The sequence below is a fragment of the Pelodiscus sinensis genome, chromosome 3 (genome assembly GCF_052426305.1).
Source record: "Pelodiscus sinensis isolate ZL-2025 chromosome 3, ASM5242630v1, whole genome shotgun sequence".
In the NCBI taxonomy this organism is placed as follows: Eukaryota; Metazoa; Chordata; order Testudines; family Trionychidae; genus Pelodiscus; species Pelodiscus sinensis.
The window spans coordinates 334,106-361,811 of NC_143054.1; the positions used below are offsets into that span (position 1 = coordinate 334,106).

Below are 27,706 nucleotides of genomic sequence, written 5' to 3' on the forward strand. Positions count from 1 at the left end.
AGGATGAGGTGCAGGGGGGTTGGGTTCTGACCAGGCAGGGAGAATAGGAGGAGCAGCAGGGGGATTGGGTTCTGACCCGGTAGGGGGAATAGGAGGAGGTGTAGGAGGATTGGGTTCTGACCCGGTAGGGGGAATAGGAGGAGGTGTAGGGGGGTTGGGTTCTGACTAGGCAGGGGAAATAGGATGAGGTGTAGGTGGGTTGGGTTTTGACCCGGTAGGGGAATAGGATGAGGTGCAGGCGGTTGGGTTCTGACCCAGTAGGGGAATAGGATGAGGTGCAGGGGGGTTGGGTTCTGACCCGGTAGGGGAATAGGATGAGGTGCAGGGGGGTTGGGTTCTGACCAGGCAGGGGGAATAGGATGAGGTGCAGGGGGGTTGGGTTCTGACCCGGTAGGGGAATAGGGTGAGGTGCAGGGGGTTGGGTTCTGACCAGGCAGGGGAAATAGGATGAGGTGCAGGGGGGTTGGGTTCTGACCCGGTAGGGGAATAGGGTGAGGTGCAGGGGGTTGGGTTCTGACCAGGCAGGGGGAATAGGATGAGGTGCAGGGGGGTTGGGTTCTGACCCGGTAGGGGAATAGGGTGAGGTGCAGGGGGTTGGGTTCTGACCAGGCAGGGGAAATAGGATGAGGTGCAGGGGGGTTGGGTTCTGACCCGGTAGGGGAATAGGGTGAGGTGCAGGGGGTTGGGTTCTGACCAGGCAGGGGGAATAGGATGAGGTGCAGGCGGTTATGTTCTGACCCGGTAGGGGAATAGGATGAGGTGCAGGGGGATTGGGTTCTGACCCGGTAGGGGAATAGGGTGAGGTGCAGGGGGGTTGGGTTCTGACCCGGTAGGGGAATAGGATGAGGTGCAGGCGGTTGGGTTCTGACCCAGTAGGGGAATAGGATGAGGTGCAGGGGGGTTGGGTTCTGACCAGGCAGGGGGAATAGGATGAGGTGCAGGGGGGTTGGGTTCTGACCCGGTAGGGGAATAGGGTGAGGTGCAGGGGGTTGGGTTCTGACCAGGCAGGGGAAATAGGATGAGGTGCAGGCGGTTGGGTTCTGACCCGGTAGGGGGAATAGGATGAGGTGCAGGGGGATTGGGTTCTGACCCGGTAGGGGGAATAGGAGGAGGTGTAGGGGGATTGGGTTCTGACCCGGTAGGGGGAATAGGAGGAGGTGTAGGGGGGTTGGGTTCTGACCAGGCAGGGGAAATAGGATGAGGTGCAGGCGGTTGGGTTCTGACCCGGTAGGGGAATAGGATGAGGTGCAGGGGGGTTGGGTTCTGACCCGGTAGGGGAATAGGATGAGGTGCAGGGGGGTTGGGTTCTGACCCGGTAGGGGAATAGGATGAGGTGCAGGCGGTTGGGTTCTGACCCAGTAGGGGAATAGGATGAGGTGCAGGGGGGTTGGGTTCTGACCCGGTAGGGGAATAGGATGAGGTGCAGGGGGGTTGGGTTCTGACCAGGCAGGGGGAATAGGATGAGGTGCAGGGGGGTTGGGTTCTGACCAGGCAGGGGAAATAGGATGAGGTGCAGGCGGTTGGGTTCTGACCCGGTAGGGGAATAGGATGAGGTGTAGGGGGGTTGGGTTCTGACCCGGTAGGGGAATAGGATGAGGTGCAGGGGGGTTGGGTTCTGACTCGGTCGGGGAATCGGATGAGGTGCAGGCGGTTGGGTTCTGACCCGGTAGGGGGAATAGGATGAGGTGTAGGGGGGTTGGTTTCTGACTCGGTCGGGGAATCGGATGAGGTGCAGGCGGTTGGGTTCTGACCCGGTAGGGGGAATAGGAGGAGGTGTAGGGGGGTTGGGTTCTGACTAGGCAGGGGAAATAGGATGAGGTGTAGGGGGATTGGGTTCTGACCCGGTAGGGGAATAGGATGAGGTGTAGGTGGGTTGGGTTTTGACCCGGTAGGGGAATAGGATGAGGTGCAGGCGGTTGGGTTCTGACCCAGTAGGGGAATAGGATGAGGTTCAGGGGGGTTGGGTTCTGACCCGGCTGGGGGAATAGGATGAGGTGCAGGGGGGTTGGGTTCTGACCCGGTAGGGGAATAGGATGAGGTTCAGGGGGGTTGGGTTCTGACCAGGCAGGGGGAATAGGAGGAGGTGCAGGGGGGTTGGTTTTTGACTCGGTCGGGGAATCGGAGGAGGTGTAGGGGGATTGGGTTCTGACCCGGTAGGGGGAATAGGAGGAGGTGTAGGGGGGTTGGGTTCTGACCAGGCAGGGTAAATAGGATGAGGTGCAGGTGGGTTGGGTTTTGACCCGGTAGGGGAATAGGATGAGGTGCAGGGGGATTGGGTTCTGACCCGGTAGGGGAATAGGATGAGGTGCAGGGGGGTTGGGTTCTGACCCGGTAGGGGAATAGGATGAGGTGCAGGGGGATTGGGTTCTGACCCGGTAGGGGAATAGGATGAGGTGCAGGGGGATTGGGTTCTGACCCGGTAGGGGAATAGGGTGAGGTGCAGGGGGGTTGGGTTCTGACCCGGTAGGGGAATAGGATGAGGTGCAGGCGGTTGGGTTCTGACCCAGTAGGGGAATAGGATGAGGTGCAGGGGGGTTGGGTTCTGACCCGGTAGGGGAATAGGATGAGGTGCAGGCGGTTGGGTTCTGACCAGGCAGGGGGAATAGGATGAGGTGCAGGGGGGTTGGGTTCTGACCCGGTAGGGGAATAGGGTGAGGTGCAGGGGGTTGGGTTCTGACCAGGCAGGGGGAATAGGATGAGGTGCAGGCGGTTGGGTTCTGACCCGGTAGGGGAATAGGATGAGGTGCAGGGGGGTTGGGTTCTGACCCGGTAGGGGAATAGGATGAGGTGCAGGGGGGTTGGGTTCTGACCAGGCAGGGGGAATAGGATGAGGTGCAGGCGGTTGGGTTCTGACCCGGTAGGGGAATAGGGTGAGGTGCAGGGGGGTTGGGTTCTGACCAGGCAGGGGGAATAGGATGAGGTGCAGGCGGTTGGGTTCTGACCCGGTAGGGGAATAGGATGAGGTGCAGGGGGGTTGGGTTCTGACCCGGTAGGGGAATAGGATGAGGTGCAGGGGGGTTGGGTTCTGACCAGGCAGGGGGAATAGGGTGAGGTGCAGGGGGGTTGGGTTCTGACCAGGCAGGGGAAATAGGATGAGGTGCAGGGGGTTGGGTTCTGACCCGGTAGGGGAATAGGATGAGGTGCAGGCGGTTGGGTTCTGACCCGGTAGGGGAATAGGAGGAGGTGCAGGGGGGTTGGGTTCTGACCCGGTAGGGGAATAGGATGAGGTGCAGGCGGTTGGGTTCTGACCAGGCAGGGGGAATAGGATGAGGTGCAGGGGGGTTGGGTTCTGACCCGGTAGGAGAATAGGGTGAGGTGCAGGGGGGTTGGGTTCTGACCCGGTAGGGGAATAGGATGAGGTGCAGGGGGGTTGGGTTCTGACCCGGTAGGGGAATAGGGTGAGGTGCAGGGGGTTGGGTTCTGACCCGGTAGGGGAATAGGATGAGGTGCAGGCGGTTGGGTTCTGACCCGGTAGGGGAATAGGATGAGGTGCATGGGGGTTGGGTTCTGACCCGGTAGGGGAATAGGATGAGGTGCAGGCGGTTGGGTTCTGACCAGGCAGGGGGAATAGGATGAGGTGCGGGGGGGTTGGGTTCTGACCCGGCAGGGGGAATAGGATGAGGTGCAGGGGGGTTGGGTTCTGACCCGGTAGGGGAATAGGATGAGGTGCAGGGGGGTTGGGTTCTGACCAGGCAGGGGGAATAGGATGAGGTGCAGGGGGGTTGGGTTCTGACCAGGCAGGGGGAATAGGATGAGGTGCAGGGGGGTTGGGTTCTGACCCGGTAGGAGAATAGGGTGAGGTGCAGGGGGGTTGGGTTCTGACCCGGTAGGGGAATAGGATGAGGTGCAGGGGGGTTGGGTTCTGACCCGGTAGGGGAATAGGGTGAGGTGCAGGGGGTTGGGTTCTGACCCGGTAGGGGAATAGGATGAGGTGCAGGCGGTTGGGTTCTGACCCGGTAGGGGAATAGGATGAGGTGCAGGGGGTTGGGTTCTGACCCGGTAGGGGAATAGGATGAGGTGCAGGCGGTTGGGTTCTGACCAGGCAGGGGGAATAGGATGAGGTGCGGGGGGGTTGGGTTCTGACCCGGCAGGGGGAATAGGATGAGGTGCAGGGGGGTTGGGTTCTGACCCGGTAGGGGAATAGGATGAGGTGCAGGGGGGTTGGGTTCTGACCAGGCAGGGGGAATAGGATGAGGTGCAGGGGGGTTGGGTTCTGACCAGGCAGGGGGAATAGGATGAGGTGCAGGGGGGTTGGGTTCTGACCCGGTAGGAGAATAGGGTGAGGTGCAGGGGGGTTGGGTTCTGACCCGGTAGGGGAATAGGATGAGGTGCAGGGGGGTTGGGTTCTGACCCGGTAGGGGAATAGGATGAGGTGCAGGGGGGTTGGGTTCTGACCAGGCAGGGGGAATAGGATGAGGTGCAGGGGGGTTGGGTTCTGACCAGGCAGGGGGAATAGGATGAGGTGCAGGGGGGTTGGGTTCTGACCCGGTAGGAGAATAGGGTGAGGTGCAGGGGGGTTGGGTTCTGACCCAGTAGGGGAATAGGATGAGGTGCAGGGGGGTTGGGTTCTGACCAGGCAGGGGGAATAGGATGAGGTGCAGGCGGTTGGGTTCTGACCCGGTAGGGGAATAGGATGAGGTGCAGGGGGTTGGCTTCTGACCTTGGGCAGGGGTACGTATGGTAGGTTTTGACCTGGGGAGGCAGTTGGGGAGCAGAAGCTCTGGCTGGGAGGTGCTTACCAGGTGGCTCCCAGCCAGCAGCCCAGTGGGATCCCCAGGCAGCTTGCCACACCCCGCATGCTGCCGTGCGTCTGTACTGCACTCCCTGAGGGAGGTAGAGGACTGCATGCTGCACTCACCGCTCAGGCAGCTCCCGTTGGTAAGGTTCTGGTCAATGGGAGCTGCATGGAGTGTGCTGGGAGCAGGTGCAGTGTGTGAAGCACCCCTCCTCCAATGGGGTGCCCAGCAGCAAGACACACCCCCTGACACGAGCAGGGAGCTGCTGGAGGGTTCTGCTGCCCCACATGCCATTGGCAGCCCAGAGGCTGGTGGGGGGGCCGAATCTGGCTCTGGGCCCTGTGTCTTAGGCTGCTCCTGGAGCTCTGTGGCTGGCTGCAGGAAGGGGTGGTGCCCTGGGGGGCAGGCTCTGACAGGGATTGTTTCTCCCCCCTCGCCCAGGCCATCATGCTGAGCATCTGCCTGCAGTCCATGGTGGATGAGCTGATGGTGAAGAAGTCTGGAGGCAGCATCCGCAAGGTGAGGGGGCAGCTGGGAAGGAGGATGAACTTGTTTCTTTTGCACTCATGCTGCCTCAACCTTCCTTGGGGCATGACTGGGGCTGGGTCTCCTCCCACCCCCAGGCTCTCCAGCTGGAGCAGAAACGGCCAGGGCCTGTCTGCCCCCTGCGGGTCCAGGGCCTGTATAGCTCCCCGGTTGGGTGAGAACCAGCTGTCCTCGCTCACTGCCCTCTGCTTTCCCCCAGCTGTTCCGCAGGCGAGCGAATGGGGCCCTGCGGCGCTCTGACAGCCAGCAAGCTGTGAAATCCCCCCCGCTGCTGGTAAGTGCAGCCCCCCTCCCCCCCCAGTGCTGCGTGCCTGCTCTGACCCCGTCCCTCTCCGCAGGACTCACCCGATGGCAGCCGGGAGCCTGTGCTCAAGCTCTCAGTGAGTAGTGTCACCTGGGCTGGGGGGCCTGCGGGAGAAGGGTCTCACCTGCTCTCCCTCCCTGCGGCAGGGCAGGGCAAGGGTCTCACCTGCTCTCTCTCCCTGCAGAGCAAGCTCACCTCCGTCAGCCTGCGGGGGATCAGCCACGCTGGCTCTGCTGGCGAACTGGGTGCCAACGACTTCCACGGCAACTACGCTTTCGAGGGCATCGGGGATGAGGACCTGTAACCTGCTCACCCTCCCCTGCCACCCCGTGCGGCTCTGGGGAGCATCTAATGTGCCTCTGCCTGGTTACCAGCTGCTTGCCCTGCCCCCCGTCTGCCAGCGGGGGGAGCCACCTCCCTGAGGGCAGCCCCCCACCGAAGGAGCCCTTTCCCAGGGGAAGCAATGCTCCTGTGCGGGGTGAGCCAGGGTGCATGCAGCCCCCTGTGGCAGGCTTAGCTGGGGAGGTGGAGGCTTGGGGCTGTTCCCATGGCGACAGACACCTCCCTAGCTTCCCCCATGCCAAATGCACATCCAGAAGCGGCGGCAGGCTGGTGCCGCCTGCCCCTTGCCTAGGCTTGTACCCACTGCACTGCTTCCCGCGGGGCCATGACCATTTCCAGTGATTAAAGTGACTCATGATTGGTAATGGGTGTGTGGCTGGGGGCCTGGGCGGCAGGGTGCAGAAGCCCTGAGCTGCTGTAACTGCAGCAGGGCACCAGGTACCACCCTGCACATGCCCCTCTTCCTTTTGCCAGGCCTGTGAGCAACCTGGGGCCCACTCTCCAGCTGAGTCCTGACTGCCCAAGCCATAGCAAGGGGCTGTGAGCAGGTGTGGCTATGGCCTGAGCCCAGCTGTTCTGGTGGGGCATATGAGGGCTCCTAGACTAGGCCTGGTGGAGCAGTCCCTCCCCCACCCCCATGTAGTGAGGTATTCTCTCCAGTGACAGTTCAATGCTTTTATGCACAATATAAATTACAGAGCCTTGAGGGGCATGTCAGCCACAGGCCAGGCCCCCACGAGGAGGAGGGAAGAGACTGGGCCTAGGGGCGGTTCATGTGGCAGGCTGAGCTGTGCCCAACCGCCTAAACCCCATTGCCGAGCTGGGGCTGGCCCACGGACCAGCTATGTATGACTGGGGTAAGGGCTAGTCCCTTCCCCAGAACAGCAGCTCTCAGCTGTCCTTGGAGTAGTAGCCAGGCCTAGCTTAGCCTGAGCCCCAGCTGAAGGAAGGAGCCCCCCTCAGGGCCATGACGGGCACAGCTGGGGCAGTCAGCCCAAGGGGCACTCTCCCCCAGCCCTAAGACAGAGAGGCCCCCGGGGGAGGCAGGGCCAGCCGGGCCATGGCACTCGGGGGCCCATGGATCTTCTGGTGGCGCTTGTAGTTGTCCCAGTGCCCGGTGGTGTAGGGGCAGTGGCGGCAGCGGAAGGGCTTCTCGCCAGTGTGACGCAGCATGTGGCGCTTGAGGTTCATGCTCTGGTTGCAGCGGTAGCTGCACAGGCCGCAGCGGAAGGGCTTGTCGCCCGAGTGGATGCGGCCGTGGCGCTTCAGGTTGGCCAGGTTGCCGCAGGCATAGTCACAGAGCTGGCACTTGTAGGGCCGCTCCCCTGTGTGCACACGCTGGTGCCGCTTGAGGTTGTCCAGGTGGGCGGAGGCGTAGGGACAGAGGGGGCAGGCAAAGGGCTTCTCGCCACTGTGCGTCTTCATGTGGCGGGCCAGGTGGTTGGGGTAGTGCGTGGCAAAGGGGCACAGGCTGCAGGAGAAGCCCTTGGCGTCGCTCTCGGGGGGGCTGGCGCTAGGCTCAGCACTCAGCACTGCCAGGTTGCAGCGGCTGCAGATCTGCTCAGCCAGGCTCTCGTCTTGCGCCAAGCCGTCGTCCAGCACCAGCCCGCATGTGCGGCAGGTAAAGGGGAAGAGCAGCTCGGGCAACGCGTCCACCTCGTCGCCCCGCAGCCGGGCACAGCCAGGCAGGAGGGGGTTGCCTGCCCCATTGACGTGCAGGCTCAGCTCCGGCAGCAGGGGCTCTGCAGGACAGGGCAAAGAGTGCAGCTGTGAGGGGCGGGGGCACCCCCACCCCACCCCCACACAATCTCCCTGCCACTGGCCCCTTGCCCACCATTGCTTTGGCAGCACCGCCCATGGCAGAGCTGCTGGACCATGTTGGGCATGGGCTGGGCTCTCAGGGTAGGGAAGCATCTGAGGATCTGGCCAGCAACAGCTCCCTCCCACCCCGGGCACCCAGCTCTCCCTGAGCCTGGGAGGTGGGTGCCCTGCCCTCACTGGCCCAGCCAGGCTGCCCCCTTACCTGGTGCCTGCTCCGCCGGCCGGTGGCTCAGCATGTGGCGCTTGAGGTTGCGGCTCTGGTTGCAGCGATAGGCGCAGGCCTGGCACTGGAAGGGTTTGTCCTGGCTGTGGACACGCTCATGGCGCCGCAGGTTGCCCAGGCTGCTGCAAGCAAAGCTGCAGTCCTGGCAGCGGTAGGGCCGCTCGCCTGTGTGGGTGCGCTTGTGCCGCGTCAGGTTCACCAGCTGGGCCGAGGCATAGTCGCAGTGTGGGCACTTGAAAGGCTTCTCCCCATTGTGGGTCTTCATGTGGCGCTTGAGGTGGCTAGAGTAGTGGGAGGCAAAGGGGCAGAGCTGGCACGAGTAGACCACCCGCTGGCCCCGGCTCTCAGCTCCTGCACACTGCGGGCAGCTCTGCCCCTGCAGGCCACACTGCTTGCAAGGCGGGGGTGGGGGGCCAGGCTCCCTCCCCTCCTCAGGGTCGCTCTCCACACTCAACTGCCGGTAGCTGGAGTAGTCGTCGTCGCTCAGCGAGTAGGCCGGGAGGGCGATCTTCCCCACCAAGGAGTCCACTGCAAATGCCACAGGGAGAGGGGAGCAATCAGCCCAGAGCCACACAGGCCCTAACACACACCCAGCAGCCTCCTCCCCCCAGCTGGGCATGAGAATGGCCACGCCGGATCCGCCCCGAGGGCCAGCCAGCTCCGCATCCTGTCTGATGGTGGCCGGTGCCAGACGCTGCCAAGACAACGATGAGAACAAGGTGACCAGCACATGGTCCACCCGCCCCATTGTCCAGTCCTAGCCCGTGCACGTGGTTGGCTAATAGGCATTCATAGACCTGTCCTCCGGGACGTCCTCCAGTGCTGCTCAAACCCTTGGCCATCAGGCCATCCCTGGCATGGTTGACTGTGCCTTGTGTGAAGAATTTTGTTTCCTTGGCAACCTGCTGCCTATGAATTTCATTGGGTGACCCCTGGTTCTCATGTCAGGAGTAAGTATCACTTCGATTTCTCCACCACAGGCACGAGCCTCTAGTCTCCTGGTGTCATCCCTCTACCCCGTCTCTTGGCCAAGCTGAGAGCCCCACGCATGTCGTCTCGCCTCACCTGGAAGCTGCTGCATCCCTCCTCAGTTGTTTCTTTTCTATACATTTGCTGTTCTGTGGTGGGCCTTGCCCCCCGCTGCAGGTTACACGCTGGGTCCCCAGCACAGGCAGCTGTGCCCTGACAGGAGGGGAACTCCATCGCAAGTGCACACCACAGGCAAGCACCTGCACTGTCAGAACCACCCTGCAATGTCCCACTGGGACAAGGCAATCAGGAGGATTGCTGATGTGCCCCACGCTGCCCTGGAGCAGGAGACAGCCCTCGAGATCCTGAAAGGGGCTACAGCAGCCCAGACACACACAGCAGCTGTGTCTAGAGCGGCAAGTTTTCTGTCTACACTGGCAGCTTGAATTTCTGCAAGAACACTGACTTCAGTGCTTCTTGCGGAAATACTGTGCTGCTCCCATTCGGGCAAAAGGGCCAGTGTAGACAGCTCAGATTTGTTTTGCACAAAAAAGCCCTGATTGTGAAAATGGCGATCGGGGCTTTTTTGCACAAAAGTGCGTCTAGATTGGCCACAGACGCTTTTCCGCAAAAAGTGCTTTTGCAGAAAAGCGTCCGTGCCAATCTAGACCCTCTTTTCCACAAATGCTTTTAACGGAAAAGCTTTTCCATTAAAAGCATTGGCAGAAAATCATGCCAGTCTAGACGTAGCCAGTGGGTGAGGTTGATGAGCTATGCAGCAGTGACAGCAGAGCCCAGCTGCCTTCTCCCTGCCTGCCACTGGCTTCTTGAACCCTCCCCAGCCTGCCTCTGTGGCTCCCTACACAAGGCCTTGCTGCTTGTTCCAGAAAATGGATGACACACCAGGGCGTTCCCCTGCCAGGCTGGCCTCCCTGTCACAGCTGCAGAGATTTGTCTGTTCTTCCAGTCTTCAACTCCCTTGTGCCCACGCCCATCCCCTGCCAGGAAAAGCAATCTGAAACTAATTTAAAAATGGACTCTTAACCCACGGGCTTCTCCAGCTACCACCCCCTCTCTGTTCTCCCCTTCATCTGCAAGGTCGCTGAGCACACAGAGCTGGGGAGGAAGCAGTACCAGTGACATAGGGAAGGGTAGGGGAGAGGTCCTGGAGACTGCTAGGGAAGACATTAAAGTCCAGGACTTCCATGGGCACATTCTCTGAGATGCTTCCAGTACCACACGCAGGGCCAGTCAGAAGTGCAGGGTTGAGAGGCATGGATGAGATGATGGTGCACAGAAGAGGTCTCTAGATTTATTAGGAACTGGGGAACCTGTACAGGCAGGATGGGCTCCACCTAAACTGAAATGGAGCCAGACTGCTGGCACGTCAAATTAAAAGGTTGTAGAGGTTTTTCTAAACTAAGGGCTGGGGGAAGGCCGATAGGTGTGGAGAAGCACATGGCTTGGCCCACAACAGCCCATCGCAGAGGCTCTATGAACAGGCATTCTCTGTGTCCTAGTAAAGGGGAAGGATCGATGTTAATAAAGCAGAGGTGGAAACCGAACAGAAACCATCCAACAAAAGAAGAGTCCCGCTGAATGAGCTCACATGAAAGATGACAATTGTCAGTATTTAGTTGCCTAAGTGTGTACAGATGCAAGAAGTCAAAAGATGGGTGAACTCAAGTGCTTGCTATTACAGGAGGCTATGAGAGATTAGGAAACAGACACGTGGTAGAACAATGAGAACCAATGGGGCAGGGGAATACTTGCATATTTTGAATGGCAGGACAGGTTGTGTTTGTGGGGGCGTAGCACTATATCGGAAAGAAAGCTCAAATATAACAAAAAATCTTAAAATGACAAATGGTATGAATCTCTAGGGATAGAAATGCCATGCGTGAATCATTAGAGTCTAGCAATAGAGCTGTATTACTGACCACCCGACCAGAGTGATTGTGAAATGCTCAGGGAGATTAGAGAGGCTATAAAAAAACCTCAGTAAGAGGGGACTGCAGCGATTCCATATGGACTAGGAACAGGTCACTTCAGGCTGGGACACAAAGCTAACACTTCTAGACACCGTTTCTTGGAGCAGCAAGTCCTGGAACCAAAGGGAGGAAAGGGAATTTTCGACTTAATGCAGACCAGCCCTAACAGTAAGTCACCAAGTAACTCTAGTTCAGGGTATGTACACCAGGTAACTGAAGAGACTGTCATGTAGGTCGATGTACGGTGGTGTTTACACACGCTACGTTGATGGGAGATGCTCTTCCTGTGTCAACGCTACTGCCTGTTGTGGAGATGCAGGACTGACCGAATGCTCTGCCAGCAACTTCGCATGCCTGCACCACGCCAGCCACATTGACACCACTGCACTGAGCGCAGCAGGGCCAAACTGGCTGGCAGTGTAGACACTACCTTAGTACTACATAGCGCACAGGAACTAGTCAAGAGGTGACCATAGTGACCACAACGTAACTAACAGGCTTGTAGGGCAGAAATACCAAAGAAGTCCACCCCACTAACATTTAACTTCAAAAAGGGGAACTACACACACAAGGAAGCTAGTTAAGTGAAAAATCAAAGGAGCAGTTACAAGAGTGAAATGCCCGCAAGCTGCATGGAAACTTTTTACTACCACCATCGTATACCCCAAATTAAAAACACACAACGAAACAGTAAAGCAGCCAGCAGTACACCCACCACAGTGGAACAACAGAATAAAAGAATGAGTCAGAGACAAAAACACCCTTTAAATATTGCAAGTCAAATCTTACTGAGGAAAACAGAAAAACTCTGGCAAGTCACCTGAACAGACACTTACGAAGACCAAACAAGAATCTGAAGAGCAACTAGCAAAGGAAAACAAGAATGTTTTGAAGCCTGTCAGAAGCAGGAGGCTGCTAACAGAGCATTCAAAGACAAGATCATTGTGGGCATTCGACCTAAATTCTTTGCATCAGCTGTCACTTGAGATCAGGAGGGAGATCCTTGCAGCTGAGAGGGGTTTTTAGGTGACAGATCTGAGGAACTGTCCTGGATTGAGGTGTCGGTGCAGAAGGTTTTAGAACAACTTGATCAAACAGACTGGAATAAAATCGCTGGAACCAGATGGTACTACCGATGGGCTCTGAAGGAACTCAAATACGAAACTGAAGAACTAAGAGGGGTACATCTCCTCTCACTGAAATCTGGGAGGATAATGACTGGGAGGATAATTAATATGATGCCAATTTTTAAAAAGGCTCCAGAGGAGATCCTGGCAATTACAGGTCAGTAGGCTTGGCGTCAATAGCAGGCAGATTGGTGGAATGTACAGAAAAGATGAGAATGATCAGACACATAGTGGAATGCAGCATGTTGGGAAAGTCAACATGGTTTCTGCAAAAGGCAATCCTGCCATATCAATCTACTGGAATGCTTTCAGGGGATCAACAAAAGCACATGGACAAGAGGGATCCAATTGATGTCGTATACTTGGACTTTCAAAAAGCCTGTGACATGGTCCCTCACCAAAGGCTTTCAAACAAAGTAAACAGTCATGGGGTAAGATGAGGAGTTATTATGGCTGGCCTTGTGATTCTATAATTCTACGATAAGAGGGAAGGTTCCATCATGAATCAGTAACTAGTTATAAAACAAGAAAAAAAGGGTCAGTTTTGAGAGCGGGGAGAGCTAAATAATAGGGTGTCAGGGATCTGTACTGGGCCAGCGCTACTCAACATATTAATAAAAGATACAAAATTACCCTAAAAAATGTGTTAGTCTTTCAGGTGCCACCAAACTCCTTAAAATTACTCCAGATAGTTAAGTCCAAAACAGACTGCAAGTTTCAGTGGGATCATCTTACAAAACTGGGTGACGGTGCAACCAAATGGGAAATGAAATTCAGTGTTGAGAAATACAAAGTAACGCCCATTGGAAAATCTCAAGTCTACATACAAAATGATGAGGTTAAAATTAGCTGTCGTCACTTAATCTTAGAGCACCGTGCACATTTCTCTGTGCATAGCAGCACTCAAAGAGGCTCACAGTGGCAGGAACCAAAAGGACGGATAGTAGGACAATAAATATCACAATGTCACATGTCAAAGCCATAGAACAGCCACGTGTGAACACTGCCTGCTTAGCCCCACAGCCCAACGGGGACATCAGCTGGCGGCTTCTCCACAGAGCTGTGAGCACCGGCGTGTACCCGGTGCGATTCACCCATTTCAGGTGCCTGCCCTTTCTGCAACGGGAGGGAAAGCCTGGCACACGCCTACCTGCCCCTTTTCTGGCTGCTCCTGAACCACTTGCTGAGGTTCTGGCTGCACTTCTCCCCACACCTGTTCATTTAGATGTAGATATTGGGATAGAGAGTACGCTTATTAAGTTTGCAGATGATACCAAACTGGGTGGGGTTGCAACTTCTTTGGAGGATAGGGACATAATTCAAAATGACCTTAGCAAGTTAGAGAAATGGTCAGACGTAAACAGGATGAGGTTTAATAAAGAGAAATGCAAAGTGCTCCACTTAGGAAGGAACAATCAGTTCCATACATACAAGATGGGAAGCGACTGTCTAGGAAGGAGCATGGCGGAAAGGGATCTAGGGGTCATAGTGGACCACAAGTTGAATATGAGCCAACAGTGTGATGCTGTTGCAAAAAAAGCAAATATGATTCTAGGTTGTATCAACAGGTGTGTTGTAAGCAAAACTCGTGAAGTCATTCTGCCGCTCTACTCTGCACTAGTTAGGCCTCAGCTGGAGTACTGTGTCCAGTTCTGGGCGCCACATTTCAAGAAAGATGTGGAGAAATTGGAAAGGGTACAGAGAAGAGCGACAAGAATGATTAAAGGTTTAGAGAACAAGACCTATGAAGCCAGGCTTCATGAACTGGGCTTGTTTAGTTTGGAAAAAAGAAGATTAAGGGGGGACATGATAGCGGTTTTCAAATTTCTAAAAGGGTGTCACAAGGAGGAAGGAGAAAATTTGTTCCTCTTGGTTTCTGAGGACAGGACAAGGAGTAATGGGCTTAAAGTGCAGCAGGGGAGGTTTAGATTGGACATTAGGAAAAAATTCCTAACTGTCAGGGTGGTCAAATATTGGAATAAATTGCCAAGGGAGGTGGTGGAATCTCCCTCTCTGGAGATATTTAAGAACAGGTTAGATAGACATCTGTCAGGGATGGTGTAGACGGAGCTTGATCCTGCCTTGAGGGCGGGGGGCTGGACTCGATGACCTCTCGAGGTCCCTTCCAGTCCTATTATTCTATGATTCTATGATTTACACACACCCCAGCCACGGCGCCAAGGAGTCACGAGACCCTGTCCACCTCCTCCTGACCCTGGCGAAAGCTGTGGTCTAGAACACCAGAGGGAGGATGCCGAATGGGGGGTGCTCCACGACACAACTGTAGGGCCTACTTCCATTCGTCCCTGGTCTCGCATCCAGGCAGAGTTCTGGGCAGTGTCCACTGGCTCCGTGCACAGCTCTGAGGCACTGTCTGGTGTCCCCATCTGGTTCCCTTGTTTTAAACCTTTGCCCAGCACCCCAGCCCTGCTTTTCATCATTTGTCCCCCATGATCTGTTGAGTCCTGGGTCCAGTGGATCCTCCCACAAAGCTGGCGGAGGGCTCTAGTAGTGGGCGCCCCCCTTGGATTCAAATAGTGCCTGCAGTTCTGGTTGCCTCATCTCCAAAATTATTGGAAATGGAAAAAAGAGAAAAATGTAGCAAAGATGATGAAAGGGTTGGCGCAGCTGCCAATGAGGAAAGGTTAGAAAACTGATTGTTCAGCTTAGACTAAGGGTATCAGTGCAAGAGGCAGATAAAATATGAATTGTATGGAGAAAGCAAACATAGAAACGTGTTATGCAAACGGGTATAAGATATAAGGCCAGGATTCACAAGTTAATAAGGATCAGGTTTAAAACAAACATTAAGGAAGGATTTCTTCGTACAACACACAGTCAACCTGTGGAACTCCTTGCCAGGGGATGCTATGAAGACCAAAAGCATAACTGGGCCCATAAAAGAATGATAAGTTCAAGCAGAATAGGTCCATCAACAGCCATTAGCCAAGATGGTGGCTCCATTCCTGACATGTTCTGGGTATCTTGGGGAATTCTGCGCCACTGCACAGGTGCAATTTTCATGGCTCCTATTACTTCCTCCTTCACCCACAGAAACAGGTTCTGCAGGGAGGTGCTGCAATCACACCTTCTGCCCACCACAGGTTGCTACTGTGCCAGAAGAGAGGGCAGCTGGCTCTGGCTGGAGCAGTGAGTAATGTCTGCCTTCTGAGAGTCCTGCCCATGAAACCAGGTGAGGAGACAGACACAGCAGAGCATGTGGGGCTGCTAGAAGTCATAGACCGATTCAGAAGGGCTAGTGGTGAGGACAGACTGGTACAGGGGCACAGGTGAGTGGGGTGATAGCATCGAGCTAGGAGCTGAATGGGAGCAAGGATGCAGGAACACGTGGGGACAGAGATCCAGGAACAGATGGGGGCAGGAGAAAGAGTTTGCAGGGACGTATGGGCAAGGGCAGAGGTGCCTGACTTGAATGAGAGGTGTTAAGGAATCAGCCAGGATCTGCATGGGGTAGGCTCCCCATCTCATAAGTAACCCCCCCATCGCCAAAAATCCTATTCCATGTCTCCCATCCACACCCAATAATACTCCAAGATTCACTGCCAGACTCCTCCCTCAGCTCCTTGTTACCCCTAGCCTCCCCACCCCCAAAGTCACTGCACTGCTTCTGAAACAAAAAGGAAATGTGCCTATTACAGTTTAAATTAATTATTCTTGAAAGTTCTGTATTAATATGCTTAGTAAGGAACTGCCAGAAACCATTTCCTGAATCTCTTCAGTTGTCTGTATTGTCACAGACATATTGCTTGCAGATATTCTGAAATAAATAACCAAAGTAAATGCTACTGGCATACCACCTGATTTGACAAATAAATATGCAGAACTTTGCAATATTGTATGCAGAGTGTGGAATATTTTGGCAGGGGATTCCTCTGGCAGTAGGGTCCCTAAACCTCCAACTTGGGACTGAATGCCAGAGGATAGGTAATTTGATAATTGCTCCAAAGGGAATGAGCAGAACAAGGCTTCTGGCCCTGGCCATGCTTGGGTGATGGTTATTGGCAGGGCTCTGTCCGGCAATCTGCACATGCACAGATTGTTCTTGCCACGGGCAAGTCGATTGTATTATTTGTCGAGCCCTGGTTATTGGGTTAGATGTACATAGTGTCCTTAGATTTCCAGAAAGCCTTTGACAAGGTCCCTCACCAAAGGCTCTTAAGTAAAGTAAGTTGTCATGGGATAAGAGGGAAGGTCCTCTCCTGGACTGAGAACTGGTTAAAAGACAGGAAAAAAGGGTGGGAAAAAATGGTAAGTTTTCAGAGAGGAGAGAGGTAACTACTGGGGTCACCCAAGGTTCTGTCCTAGGACCAACCCTATTCAATTAATTTATAAACGATCTGGAGAAAGAGGGTAAACAGTGTGGTGGCAAAATCTGCAGATGATACCAAACAATAGTTAAGACCAAAGCAGACTGTGAAGAGCTTAAAAAAGATCTCACCAAACTAATTTATTGGTCATCAAAATGGCAAAATGTAATGTTGATAAATGTAAAGTAATGCACATTGGAAAAAATAATCCCAACTATACACACAATATAATGGGGACTAATTTAGCTACAGCTATTCAAGAGAGATCTTGGAGTCATTGTGGATAGTTCTCTGAAAACATACACTCAGTGTACAGCGGCAATCAAAAAAGCAAATAGACTGTTAGGAATCATTAAAAAAGGGATAGAGACTAAGAGAGAAAGCATCTTATTGCCTCTATATAAATTCATGGCACGCCCAGATCTTGAATACTGTGTACAGATGTAGTCGCCTCATCTCAAAAAAGATATATTGGCATTAGAAAAAGTTCAGAAAAGGGCAACAAAAATGATGAGGGGATTGGAATGGGTCCCATATGAAGAGCAATTAAAAAGACTGGGTAGGACTTTTCATCTTAGAAAAGAGGAGACTATGGCTATGTCTACATAGCTAATGTAACACCAATATTTTAAAAACGTTCTAGAGGCAATCCCAGCAATTACAGACCAGTAAGTCTAATGTCAGTAATTAGCTGAAACAATAGTAAAGAACAACATTTTCAGACACATAGAAGAACATAATTTGTTGGGCAAGAGTCAGCATGGTTTCTGTAAGGGGAAATCATGCCTTACTAATCTGTTAGAGTTCTTTGAAGGGGTTAAAAAACATGTGAACAAGGGGGATCCAGTGGATGTAGTGTACTTAGATTTCCAGAAAGCCTTTGACAAGGTCCCTCACCAAAGGCTCTTAAGTAAATCAAGTTGTCATGGGATAAGAGGGAAGGTCCTTTCATGGACTGAGAACTGGTTAAAAAACAGGAAACAAAGGGTAGGAATAAATGGTAAATTTTCAGAATGGAGAGGGGTAACTAGTGGTGTCCCCCAAGGGTCAGTCCTAGGACCAATCCTTTTCAACTTATTCATAAATGATCTGGAGAAAGGGGTAAACGGTGAGGTGGCAAAATTTGCAGACAATACTAAATTGCTCAAAGTAATTAAGACCAAAGCAGACTGTGAAGAACTTCAAAAAGATCTCTCCAAACTAAGTGACTGGGCAACAAAATGGCAAATGAAATGTAATGTGGATAAATGTAAAATAATGCACATTGGAAAAAATAACCCCAGCTATACATATAATTTGATGGCGGCTAATTTAACTACAACTAATCAGGAAAGAGATCTTGGAGTCATTGTGGATCATTCTGTGAAGATGTCCACGCATTGTGCAGCGGCAGTCAAAAAAGCAAACAATGTTAGCAATCATTTAAAAAGGAATAGAGAATAAGATGGAGAATATCTCATTGCCCTTATATGAATCCATGGTATGCCCACATCTGGAATACTGCGTACAGATGTGGTCTCCTGATCTCAAAAAAGATATACTGGCATTAGAGAAGGTTCAGAGAAGGGCAACTAAAATGATTGGGGGTTTGGAACGGGTCCCATAAGAAGAGAGATTGAAGAGACAGGGATAAAGCTTATGCTCCTACACTTCAGTTAGTCTATAAGGTGCCACAGGACTCCTTGTCGCTTTTGCAGATTCAGACTAACACGGCTACCCCTCTGATCCTTGAAGAGACAGGACTTTTCAACTTGGAAAAGAGGAGACTAAGGGGGGGATATGATGTAAGGATTAGAAGACTAATGGAGGTCTATAAAATCATGAGTGGTGTGGAGAAAGTGAATAAAGAAAAGTGATTTACTTGTTCCCATAATATAAGAACTAGGGGCCACCAAATGAAACTAATGGGCAGCAAGTTTAAAACAAATAAAAGGAAGTTCTTCTTCACACAGCGCATAGTCAATCTGTGGAACTCCTTGCCTGAGGAGGTTGTGAAGGCTAGGACTATAACAGGGTTTAAGAGAGAACTAGATAAATTCATGGAGGTTAGGTCCATAAATGGCTATTAGCCAGGATGGGTAAGGAATGGTGTACCTGGCCTCTGTTTGTCAGAGGGTGGAGATGGATGGCAGGAGGGAGATCGCTTGATCATTACCTGTTTGATTCACTCGCTCTGGGGCACCTGGCATTGGCCACCGTGGGCAGACAGGACGCTGGGCTGGATGGACCTTTGGTCTGATCCAGTACGGCCATTCTTATGCGTGGTTCTTCCAGGGTACTTTCAGTATCCCCGAAAAACCCTGCTGCATCCAGGGAACACTTTTTTCCCCCACAGAAGAGCAAACATGCTCTTTCGGGGAGCCCTGTATTCTGTGTTTCATGAGGAATAAGGGCTCCTCAGAAAGAGGAGGCTTTTCCGCTATTTGACCCCATCTCAATAGGGCCAAATGGCAGAAAAGCCTCTTGCGGGGGGGGGGGGGGGGGGGGGGAAGCTATAGAAAATGCGAAGTGCATTTTGTGTAGTTTTTTCCGCAAAAACATTGCAGTCTAGACCTAGCCTATGGAGGGATATGCTAGAGGTCTATAAAATCATGACTGGTGTGGAAAAAGTGAATAAGGAAAAGTTATTTACTTATTCCCACAATATAAGAACTAGGGGTCACCAAATGTAATTAATAGGCAGCAGGTTTAAAAAACAAAAGGAAGCTTTTTGTCACTCAGCAAACAGCCTGTGGAACTCCTCGCCAGAGGATTTGGTGAAGACTAGAACTTTAACAGGGTTCAAAAAAGAGCTAGATAGATTAATGGAAGTTAAGACCATCAATGGCTATTAGCAGGGCTCAATGATCACGGCGAAAACCACTCACTAGCCCTGCACTGCGCATACGCGAACTGCCGGTGAATAGGGTGATCGGCTGAAATCTACTCACCACGGACAAGTAGATAAGCGGCTCTGTCGAGCCCTGGCTATTGGCCAGGATGGGTAGGAATGGTGCCCCTGGCCTCTGTCTGGGAATGAATGACAGGAGAGGGATCACTTGAGGATTACTGGTTGTGATCCATCCCTCTGGGGTACCTGGCATTGGCCACTGTCGGCAGACGGGACACTGGGCTAGATGGACCTTTGGTCTGATCCAGTACGGCCGCTCCCATGTTCTTATCACTCGGACCTTGTGTTCACTTCCTACACCAGCAGTCTGGAGTTCCTCTCCTCAGTTCCATCCTAGGCCCTCTCTGACCCTTGCTCTCCACAGAAACTGCTCTTGCTGAAATCTCTGATGACCTATTCCTTGCCAGTACTGTATCTTCCCTTCTCGAGAGCTGCCTTTGATAGTGCTGGCCGTGCTCCTCCACTCGAAGTCTTGCCTTGGTGTCCATGACTGTCCTCTCCTCCTACACCTCTGCATTTGCTCCTTTAGCATGTCCTTCGGAGGGTCCTTTTTTCTTTCTGTGGGGGTTCCATAGGGGTCTGTCCTTTGTCCCCTTCTCTTCTCCCTCCACATCTTATCTCCGAGTAATCTCATCTGCAAACACAAATTCAGCTTCCATCTCCATGCTGATGACTCAGATCTACCTGTACTCCACATGTGTCTTGTTCTGCCAAACCACAACCTTGGCCTGAATTCTCTTCATGGATGTCTAGACACCAGCTGAAGTGCAATCTGGCTAAAACAGAGCTGCTTCGTCTGCCCTGCTAGCTCCTCCTGTGGTCACTGAGGACCGCCCCCCCAGCCAGCATTCACTCAGGCCTGTCACCGCGATACCTTTCCCTCTGGCCTAGACAAAGGCGACCATGCCCCACCCGGACCCATTCAGAATGCTGCTGCAAAGGTCCCTGCCCTAGGCCAACGCACACTGGGCACAGATGCTGCAGGATCCCACTGCAGGATCCACTGACAGGGCCCTGGGAGGATGCCTGGGCATTCTGCTTGACTCATGGACATCACACGTTGTAACAGCTCTTAAATGAAGTAGGTGGGAGAAGGCAGGAATCCACCCATGGTGTAGGGTTTTACATCACACCAGCCCAAGAGCTGCACTCGCCAGGACTCTGTGTGGGGCAGCGGTGGGGTAGGAAGGGAAGGGAGCACTCCACTCGTGGAGGACTGAGAGAGGAAGACTTGGCAGCATCTCCTACATCAGTGTTTCTCAACCAGCGATATGAGGACCCTTAGGGGCACTCGAGAGAAGTCTGGGGGGGTACGTCAGTACAACTGAAATTTGGAGAAAACTGAATTTTTGTTTTAAGTTTTACAGCGTTTTATTATTTTTATACTTTTTACACCCAAAAATTTCATTGCCTGTCCAGCTACGATTAAGTTGTTTAAACAAATGTGTTGCAATGGGAGAAAAAAAATTGTGTGTCTGAAAACTGTACGTACTGGGGGGTCTTATAATTTGTTTTTTAAAAGGGGTACTTTGTAAAAAAGATTGAGAAACACTGTCCTACATGACTGGAGGTCACATTCCCGTGATCTTTTCTGGAATTTTGCTCCTTAGCCAGGTCCCCTCAGCTGCATATGCTTGGTCCCAGCTTTAAAATGCTCTTCCTGGACTCTGATCTGCACTAGCCCAGAAGAGCTCAGCTCTTGGGGTGGCTCAGATACATCTGGCCTGTGATGTGCCATGGGCTCGATCTATTGAAAGTACAGAGCTGGGGCTGCTGGACACCTAACTGCACGGACATGCACGTGACCGTAGTCTCCAGTTACAGAAGCAAGTGCTATTTTACCCAGGGCAGACCTGGGCCAAATCCAACCTGCCAAGCCACAGGATCCGGCCTGCAGATCACCCCCGAGGCCCGCAGCAGCTGCAGATTAAAGCGCAGTCAGTGGGCTCTCTGCTCTGCAGGGAAGGGGAGGCGTGTGATCTCCCTACCCCCAGCTCCTATTGGCTGGAAACAGGCAGTGATCCACGGAACAAGGCACACTCCTCCTCCAGCACATTCCCAGCTCTGCCACCGGACTCCACGTCACTGCAGCAGCCTCAGACCCGTTTCCCACCTCCCCCCAGTCCGGTGAACTCTGTGCCAGGCATGCGGAGTGAGGCAAGGCCCTGCAGCAGCAAGTAGCATGAGACACCACCCCAGCTATGGGCCATCACAGCCCATGTGTACAAAGGGTGCCCAGAGGACAGTAGTGATCTTATTTCTTGACTTGTGAACTCTCTCGCACGCTCTCTCTGGACTTGCCTGTGCTTTTTACAGGGAGAAACAAAGACCCTGCCAGAGGTCAGGCAGCTTGGCTCCCACGCAACTGATTTCCCAAAGAAGCGAGTAGGCCTGCTCCTGGCCCTGTCTCACTCAGGTGCCATCACAAGCCTCTGCTCTAAAGAACTTAGCAGGAATGCACTTGTGCAAGAGGAACCCAGCTCACCACCAAGGGAGGGGAACCTCCACCCCAGGTCCACATGCCGCCAGTGCCAAGGGATGGGAGCAGCCTGGCTTACATGGTACAGAACAAGGGGCCAGACACTCCCATCCACCTCTTAGCTGAGCTAAGCAGGTGTCAGCCCTGCCTCCACACAGGTCTGAAGGTTACAGCTAATCAGGTGCCTGGCAGCACCATGGCAGACACTATTCAGTATAGCCAAGGGGGGGAAGGGGGAAGAGAGGCATGTGTCCTCCCCTGCCTCTCCCACCAAGAGCCTTAGGGAACACACAGGGGCGCAGTGCTCCCCTATGGCCTCAGAGGACAGAGCTCCAGCTGCCCAAAAGTCCTAGCAGAAACTGTTGGGAAACATGGTCAGAGGCTCCTCAGTCCTGCATGGGATCGTGGTGCCTGCAGGGAGGGGCCCTGGAGCCTGAGCACAGGGCCAGCTCCACACCCCCTAACTAGGTATGTTAACCATGTTCACAGATACATGTTAACTGACAAGCCTGAGCTTTAACTCTCAGTTACATGCCCCACCCCCACTGCCTCTGATGCAGAGCCTGTGGGGGAGAGAGGGGAGTTGGGAGTCAGTGCTTGGGGGAGCTGGCTTAAGAGATAAAGCGGCAGCAGCGTGGGCTGGGGGTGGGGCAGGAGCTGGTGCGTGTGGAGGGCAGCACCAGCTCCCACCTGCCCCCTGCGCGTAAACGTTTAACTGCTAAGAATTCAGGTTACACGTTTACACAAATAAACGTCCCCGGCCCCAACCAGCCACAGCAGTTGCTGCCTGGCCTCCCAGCGCCTAGCAGAGAGAGCCAGCTGGCCAGCCACTCCTCCTGAGTGCATCCCTGCACAAGGGTCTGGCAGAGAGCAGCTCCAACCAAGGGCTTTCCCTGCAGGCCCCCACTGGAAAACGCCTGAGGACCATAGACAAACCTTCCGAGTCCTTCTCAAAGCCCATGAGCTTGTCACTGCTGTCCTCAAACTCCAGCTCCTGTCCCAGCAGCAGGTCTCTCTGAAGCACCAGGCCCCCTCCTGTTGTTTCTTCCAGAGCGTCGTCAGTGTCCGCTGCAACACACGGAGCGCCAGCCAGTTACTGCCGGGGCAAGGAAATGTGCTATCACAGGCCGTTGTGCAAGCATGGAACGGGCCTTACCACTAGCGCTGGGAGCCAGGACCGGGCTCCAACACAGCCAGACACCGGCTCCACGGAGAGTCTTCCACATGCTACCAGCTGCCTGGGAAACGCTGGGGTGAAACCCTTGGTCCCAATGTCCCTGCTCAGGCTGATCCATCAGCCTCATGGATCAGAACTCCCAAGGCATGCAGGGCAAGCCGGCAAGAGAAAAACAAGCTGGGGTCTCAGAGTGACACAAACCCAGACACTTCCCTTTTCACACCCACTTCCTGTGTGAAGGGAAAATTATTCCCTCCATGCTTCAAGAAGCAGTAGGAGCTGGGGTAGGAGCCAGGCCACTTTTCAGGGCAGAAGCACTTTAGCAAAAAGGTACAGGCAACCCCAGACCTGCCATTATCTACACACAACCTGGCAAGTTCTGGCCCTACACTTGCAGGAGACTCAGGTAACCAGACCAAACTGCTTTTTGGCAGGCAGCTGTTAATGCAGGTCAGGGTCAGCGAGCACAGCCGGGTGTCAGTGAGTGAGTGTGCTGGCTTGCATGAACACAGGACATGCAGCTGTTAATGCAGGTCAGGGTCAGTGAGCACAGCCGGGTGTCAGTGAGAGCGAGTGTGCTGGCTTGCATGAACACAGGACATGCAGCTGTTAATGCAGGTCAGGGTCAGTGAGCACAGCCGGGTGTCAGTGAGTGAGTGTGCTGGCTTGCATGAACATAGGACATGCAGCTGTTAATGCAGGTCAGGGTCAGCGAGCACAGCCGGGTGTCAGTGAGTGAGTGTGCTGGCTTGCATGAACACAGGACATGCAGCTGTTAATGCAGGTCAGGGTCAGCGAGCACAGCCGGGTGTCAGTGAGAGCGAGTGTGCTGGCTTGCATGAACACAGGACATGCAGCTGTTAATGCAGGTCAGGGTCAGCGAGCACAGCCGGGTGTCAGTGAGCGAGTGTGCTGGCTTGCATGAACACAGGACATGCAGCTGTTAATGCAGGTCAGGTTCAGTGAGCACAGCCAGGTGTTAGTGAGCGAGTGTGCTGGCTTGCATGAACACAGGACATGCAGCTGTTAATGCAGGTCAGGGGTCAGCGAGCACAGCCGGGTGTCAGTGAGAGCGAGTGTGCTGGCTTGCATGAACACAGGACATGCAGCTGTTAATGCAGGTCAGGGGTCAGCGAGCACAGCCGGGTGTTAGTGAGTGAGTGTGCTGGCTTGCATGAACACAGGACATGCAGCTGTTAATGCAGGTCAGGGGTCAGCGAGCACAGCCGGGTGTTAGTGAGCGAGTGTGCTGGCTTGCATGAACACAGGACATGCAGCTGTTAATGCAGGTCAGGGGTCAGCGAGCACAGCCAGGTGTCAGTGAGTGAGTGTGCTGGCTTGCATGAACACAGGACATGCAGCTGTTAATGCAGGTCAGGGTCAGCGAGCACAGCCGGGTGTCAGTGAGCGAGTGTGCTGGCTTGCATGAACACAGGACATGCAGCTGTTAATGCAGGTCAGGGGTCAGCGAGCACAGCTGGGTGTTAGTGAGCGAGTGTGCTGGCTTGCATGAACACAGGACATGCAGCTGTTAATGCAGGTCAGGTTCAGTGAGCACAGCCGGGTGTCAGTGAGTGAGTGTGCTGGCTTGCATGAACACAGGACATGCAGCTGTTAATGCAGGTCAGGGGTCAGCGAGCACAGCCGGGTGTTAGTGAGCGAGTGTGCTGGCTTGCATGAACACAGGACATGCAGCTGTTAATGCAGGTCAGGTTCAGTGAGCACAGCCGGGTGTCAGTGAGTGAGTGTGCTGGCTTGCATGAACACAGGACATGCAGCTGTTAATGCAGGTCAGGGTCAGCGAGCACAGCCGGGTGTCAGTGAGTGAGTGTGCTGGCTTGCATGAACACAGGACATGCAGCTGTTAATGCAGGTCAGGGGTCAGCGAGCACAGCCGGGTGTCAGTGAGAGCGAGTGTGCTGGCTTGCATGAACACAGGACAGGCAGCTGTTAATGCAGGTCAGGGGTCAGCGAGCACAGCTGGGTGTTAGTGAGCGAGTGTGCTGGCTTGCATGAACACAGGACATGCAGCTGTTAATGCAGGTCAAGGGTCAGCGAGCACAGCTGGGTGTTAGTGAGCGAGTGTGCTGGCTTGCATGAACACAGGACATGCAGCTGTTAATGCAGGTCAGGTTCAGTGAGCACAGCCGGGTGTCAGTGAGTGAGTGTGCTGGCTTGCATGAACACAGGACAGTCAGCTCCTGCCCCACCGTTCAGCAACTGGACCTGGTCCAATGTCTGTAGCCTCACCAGCTCTGCAGCCTTTACCCTCTTGCTCCCGCAGTGCCGGTAGGGAACGGAGACCTAGAGCAACTGGCCCAGGGCCATACAGGGAGTCCTTGACAGAAACAGACCGGCTCCCAGGACAGCAACTTGCCCATGTTAGATCTTGGTTCTGCTGTCTCCACACCTCTTCCATGTGGAGGTATTTGGCAAAGAAGCCTAGATCCATCCCCCTTGTACATTTTGGAGCGAAAGGAAGAACAGCTTCCCCAATGGCTATTCCCCACCTGCTAAGAGGGGAAAGACATCAGAGAGTCTGCTTCCTGAAAGGGATCACTGACATGGCCGCTCTGCCAGTGCTGAGAAGCTGCCCATCATCCCCCTCTGGATCTATCCTGGGCTCTGGCTGCAGCACGAGTTAAGGCTGCCCGTCCCACATTGCTCTAGCTCTCAGTGAGCTTGTGCCAATATCCAGAGTTGTGTGGCTGCAGCAGCACATGCCCATCACATCCAGGTGAATTCCTACTCTGGCTCAGCTGTACCTCTGCAACCGCACTGAGATCCCCACTGAGCACTGGTGCGAGGGGCAGGGGAATCCGCCCTAGCCCACTGCCCCAGGTTCACAGATGCCCAATGTGAGGCATGTGGACAGGACTGAAAGCTGAATACTAACCTGAGCTGCGCATCTGCCCCAGCCTCTCCACCCTAACACCCCCTGACTGCAGACTCTCCCCTGCACTTGTCCTGCATGAAGACCCTTGGAGCAAGGGCCTGTATGAGGGGCTGCCTCCCACCATCCTACTCTGGAGCCATAGCACCTCTGACGGAGCACTGCTGGGCTGGGATCCTATGGCTCCAGCTTCTTCCACCAGTGTGGCAGCCATGCATCCCATGATGCAGTGTGTCCACAGCTGCACCCAACCTCCCCAACTGCACCAGCAACACCGGACTTGGCTACCAGGATGTTCCAGCCGGGTCACAGACCTGCTGTCCAGGGCTGCTCCTGCACGTTATCCCCTCATCTCTGTAGGGAGGCCCTTCAATTCACTTCCTGGGACCCTAGAACAGCCACACCTGGGTCAGACCAATGGCCCCACGAGCGAGCGTCTGGCACAGGCCTTCCAGAGGGAAGGACAGGACAGGACAGGACAAGCAGCAAGTGATCCAGCCCGGCTGCTGCTGGTCACAGCTCATGCCCCTGGTTAGCAGTCACTGATGGACCGGGCCGAGCTGCGCGCTGCCCCAGGGTGACTCAGTACCCGCCACTTAGGACCCCCCCGCCTCAAAAACCCCACACTGGGGATGCCCCCTCAGTCCCTGCTGGGAGAGGCCCCCGCCTCACTCCCCAGGAAGAACAGACATTGTCTCCCCGGCTGGGAGCCCCCCCTTCCACAGTGACCCCCAGGAATGCAGCCCCGGTGACCCCCCTGCCACAGCTACCCCCGGGGGTGCAGCCCTGGAGGAACCCCCCCGCCGCCACAGCGACCCCCGGGGGTGCAGCCCCGGTGGAACCCCCCCGCCGCCACAGCGACCCCCGGGGGTGCAGCCCCGGTGGACCCCCCCTCGCCGCCACAGCGACCCCCGGGGGTGCAGCCCCGCCCCCCCTCGCCGCCACAGCGACCCCCGGGGGTGCAGCCCCGGTGGACCCCCCCTCGCCGCCACAGCGACCCCCGGGGGTGCAGCCCCGGTGGACCCCCCCTCGCCGCCACAGCGACCCCCGGGGGTGCAGCCCCGGTGGAAGCCCCCCCACCCGCCACAGCGACCCCCGGGGGTGCAGCCCCGGTGGACCCCCCCTCGCCGCCACAGCGACCCCCGGGGGTGCAGCCCCAGTGGACCCCCCCCGCCGCCACAGCGACCCCCGGGGGTGCAGCCCCGGTGACCCCCCCCGCCGCCACAGCGACCCCCGGGGGTGCAGCCCCGGTGGACCCCCCCTCGCCGCCACAGCGACCCCCGGGGGTGCAGCCCCGGTGACCCCCCCCGCCGCCACAGCGACCCCCGGGGGTGCAGCCCCGGTGACCCCCCCCGCCGCCACAGCGACCCCCGGGGGTGCAGCCCCGGTGACCCCCCCCGCCGCCACAGCGACCCCCGGGGGTGCAGCCCCGGTGACCCCCCCCAGGGGTGCAGCCCCGCCCACCTTTCACGGGCTGCGGGTGCTGCTGCTTCCGGCGGGGCATCGTGTCCGGTTCCAGCCCGGCGGTGCCCTCGCGCCGCTCATGGGCCCGCGGCTCCGGGCGGCCGGTGACTCGAGTCCCGCTTCCGCTTCCGCTTCCGCGCGCAGGGGACGCTGGGAGCTGCGGGGTCCTTCGAGGAGACGGCAGGGCGGTGACGTCATCGCGCCACGACCCAGAACAGGGACCGGGGGGGGCGGAGCCGGGGGCGGGGAGCCCGGGGGGGGGGGGGGGCGGGGGCGGGGGGGAGCCCGGGGGGGGGGGGGGGAGCGGGGGGAGCCCGGGGGGGGGGCGGAGCGGGGAGCCGGGGGGAGCGGAGCCCGGGGGGGGGGGGCGGAGCGGGGGCCGGGGGGAGCGGAGCCGGGGGGGGGCCCGGGGCCCG

The 27,706-nt window shown here is 55.4% G+C and overlaps 2 protein-coding genes across 8 annotated transcripts in view; one reads left to right on the forward strand and one right to left on the reverse strand.

Annotated features, from left to right (window-relative positions):
- SNX17 (sorting nexin 17) overlaps nucleotides 1-6,293 on the forward strand; it is a 62,564-nt gene extending 56,271 nt beyond the window's left edge. For all 3 annotated transcript variants that reach the window (XM_075916276.2, XM_075916278.2, XM_075916279.2), the window contains 4 exons: nucleotides 5,178-5,255; nucleotides 5,482-5,556; nucleotides 5,621-5,662; nucleotides 5,771-6,293. In XM_075916276.2, coding sequence (XP_075772391.2) covers nucleotides 5,178-5,255; nucleotides 5,482-5,556; nucleotides 5,621-5,662; nucleotides 5,771-5,890 — 315 coding nt within the window. In that variant the 3' untranslated portion in view covers nucleotides 5,891-6,293. The remainder of the gene's footprint in view (nucleotides 1-5,177; nucleotides 5,256-5,481; nucleotides 5,557-5,620; nucleotides 5,663-5,770) is intronic.
- A 295-nt stretch (nucleotides 6,294-6,588) lies between these two features.
- Nucleotides 6,589-27,501, reverse strand: ZNF513 (zinc finger protein 513). 5 transcript variants are annotated; one of them, XM_075916269.2, is made up of 5 exons: nucleotides 27,291-27,501; nucleotides 22,913-22,990; nucleotides 22,693-22,824; nucleotides 7,952-8,500; nucleotides 6,589-7,670 (listed from the first exon to the last, which is right to left on the reverse strand). In XM_075916269.2, the coding sequence occupies exons 1-5, from the start codon at nucleotides 27,328-27,330 to the stop codon at nucleotides 6,946-6,948; spliced, it is 1,524 nt and encodes a 507-aa protein (XP_075772384.2). In that variant the 5' UTR covers nucleotides 27,331-27,501; the 3' UTR covers nucleotides 6,589-6,945. The 5 variants fall into 5 exon arrangements, with proteins under 5 accessions (XP_075772384.2, XP_075772385.2, XP_075772388.2 ...); XM_075916270.2 differs by having other exon boundaries at nucleotides 22,913-22,994; nucleotides 27,291-27,500; XM_075916273.2 differs by lacking the exon at nucleotides 22,913-22,990 and having other exon boundaries at nucleotides 27,291-27,498.
- Nucleotides 27,502-27,706: the final 205 nt, after the last annotated feature.

Coding starts and splice junctions, on each gene's coding strand:
- ZNF513 (XM_075916269.2), bottom strand. CDS start 27,330: ATGCCCCGCCGGAAGCAGCAGCACCCGCAGCCCGTGAAAG. Junction 8,501..22,692: donor CTTTGAGAAGGACTCGGAAG/GTTTGTCTATGG, acceptor TGGCATTTGCAG/TGGACTCCTTGGTGGGGAAG. Junction 7,671..7,951: donor GCCGGCGGAGCAGGCACCAG/GTAAGGGGGCAG, acceptor CCTGTCCTGCAG/AGCCCCTGCTGCCGGAGCTG.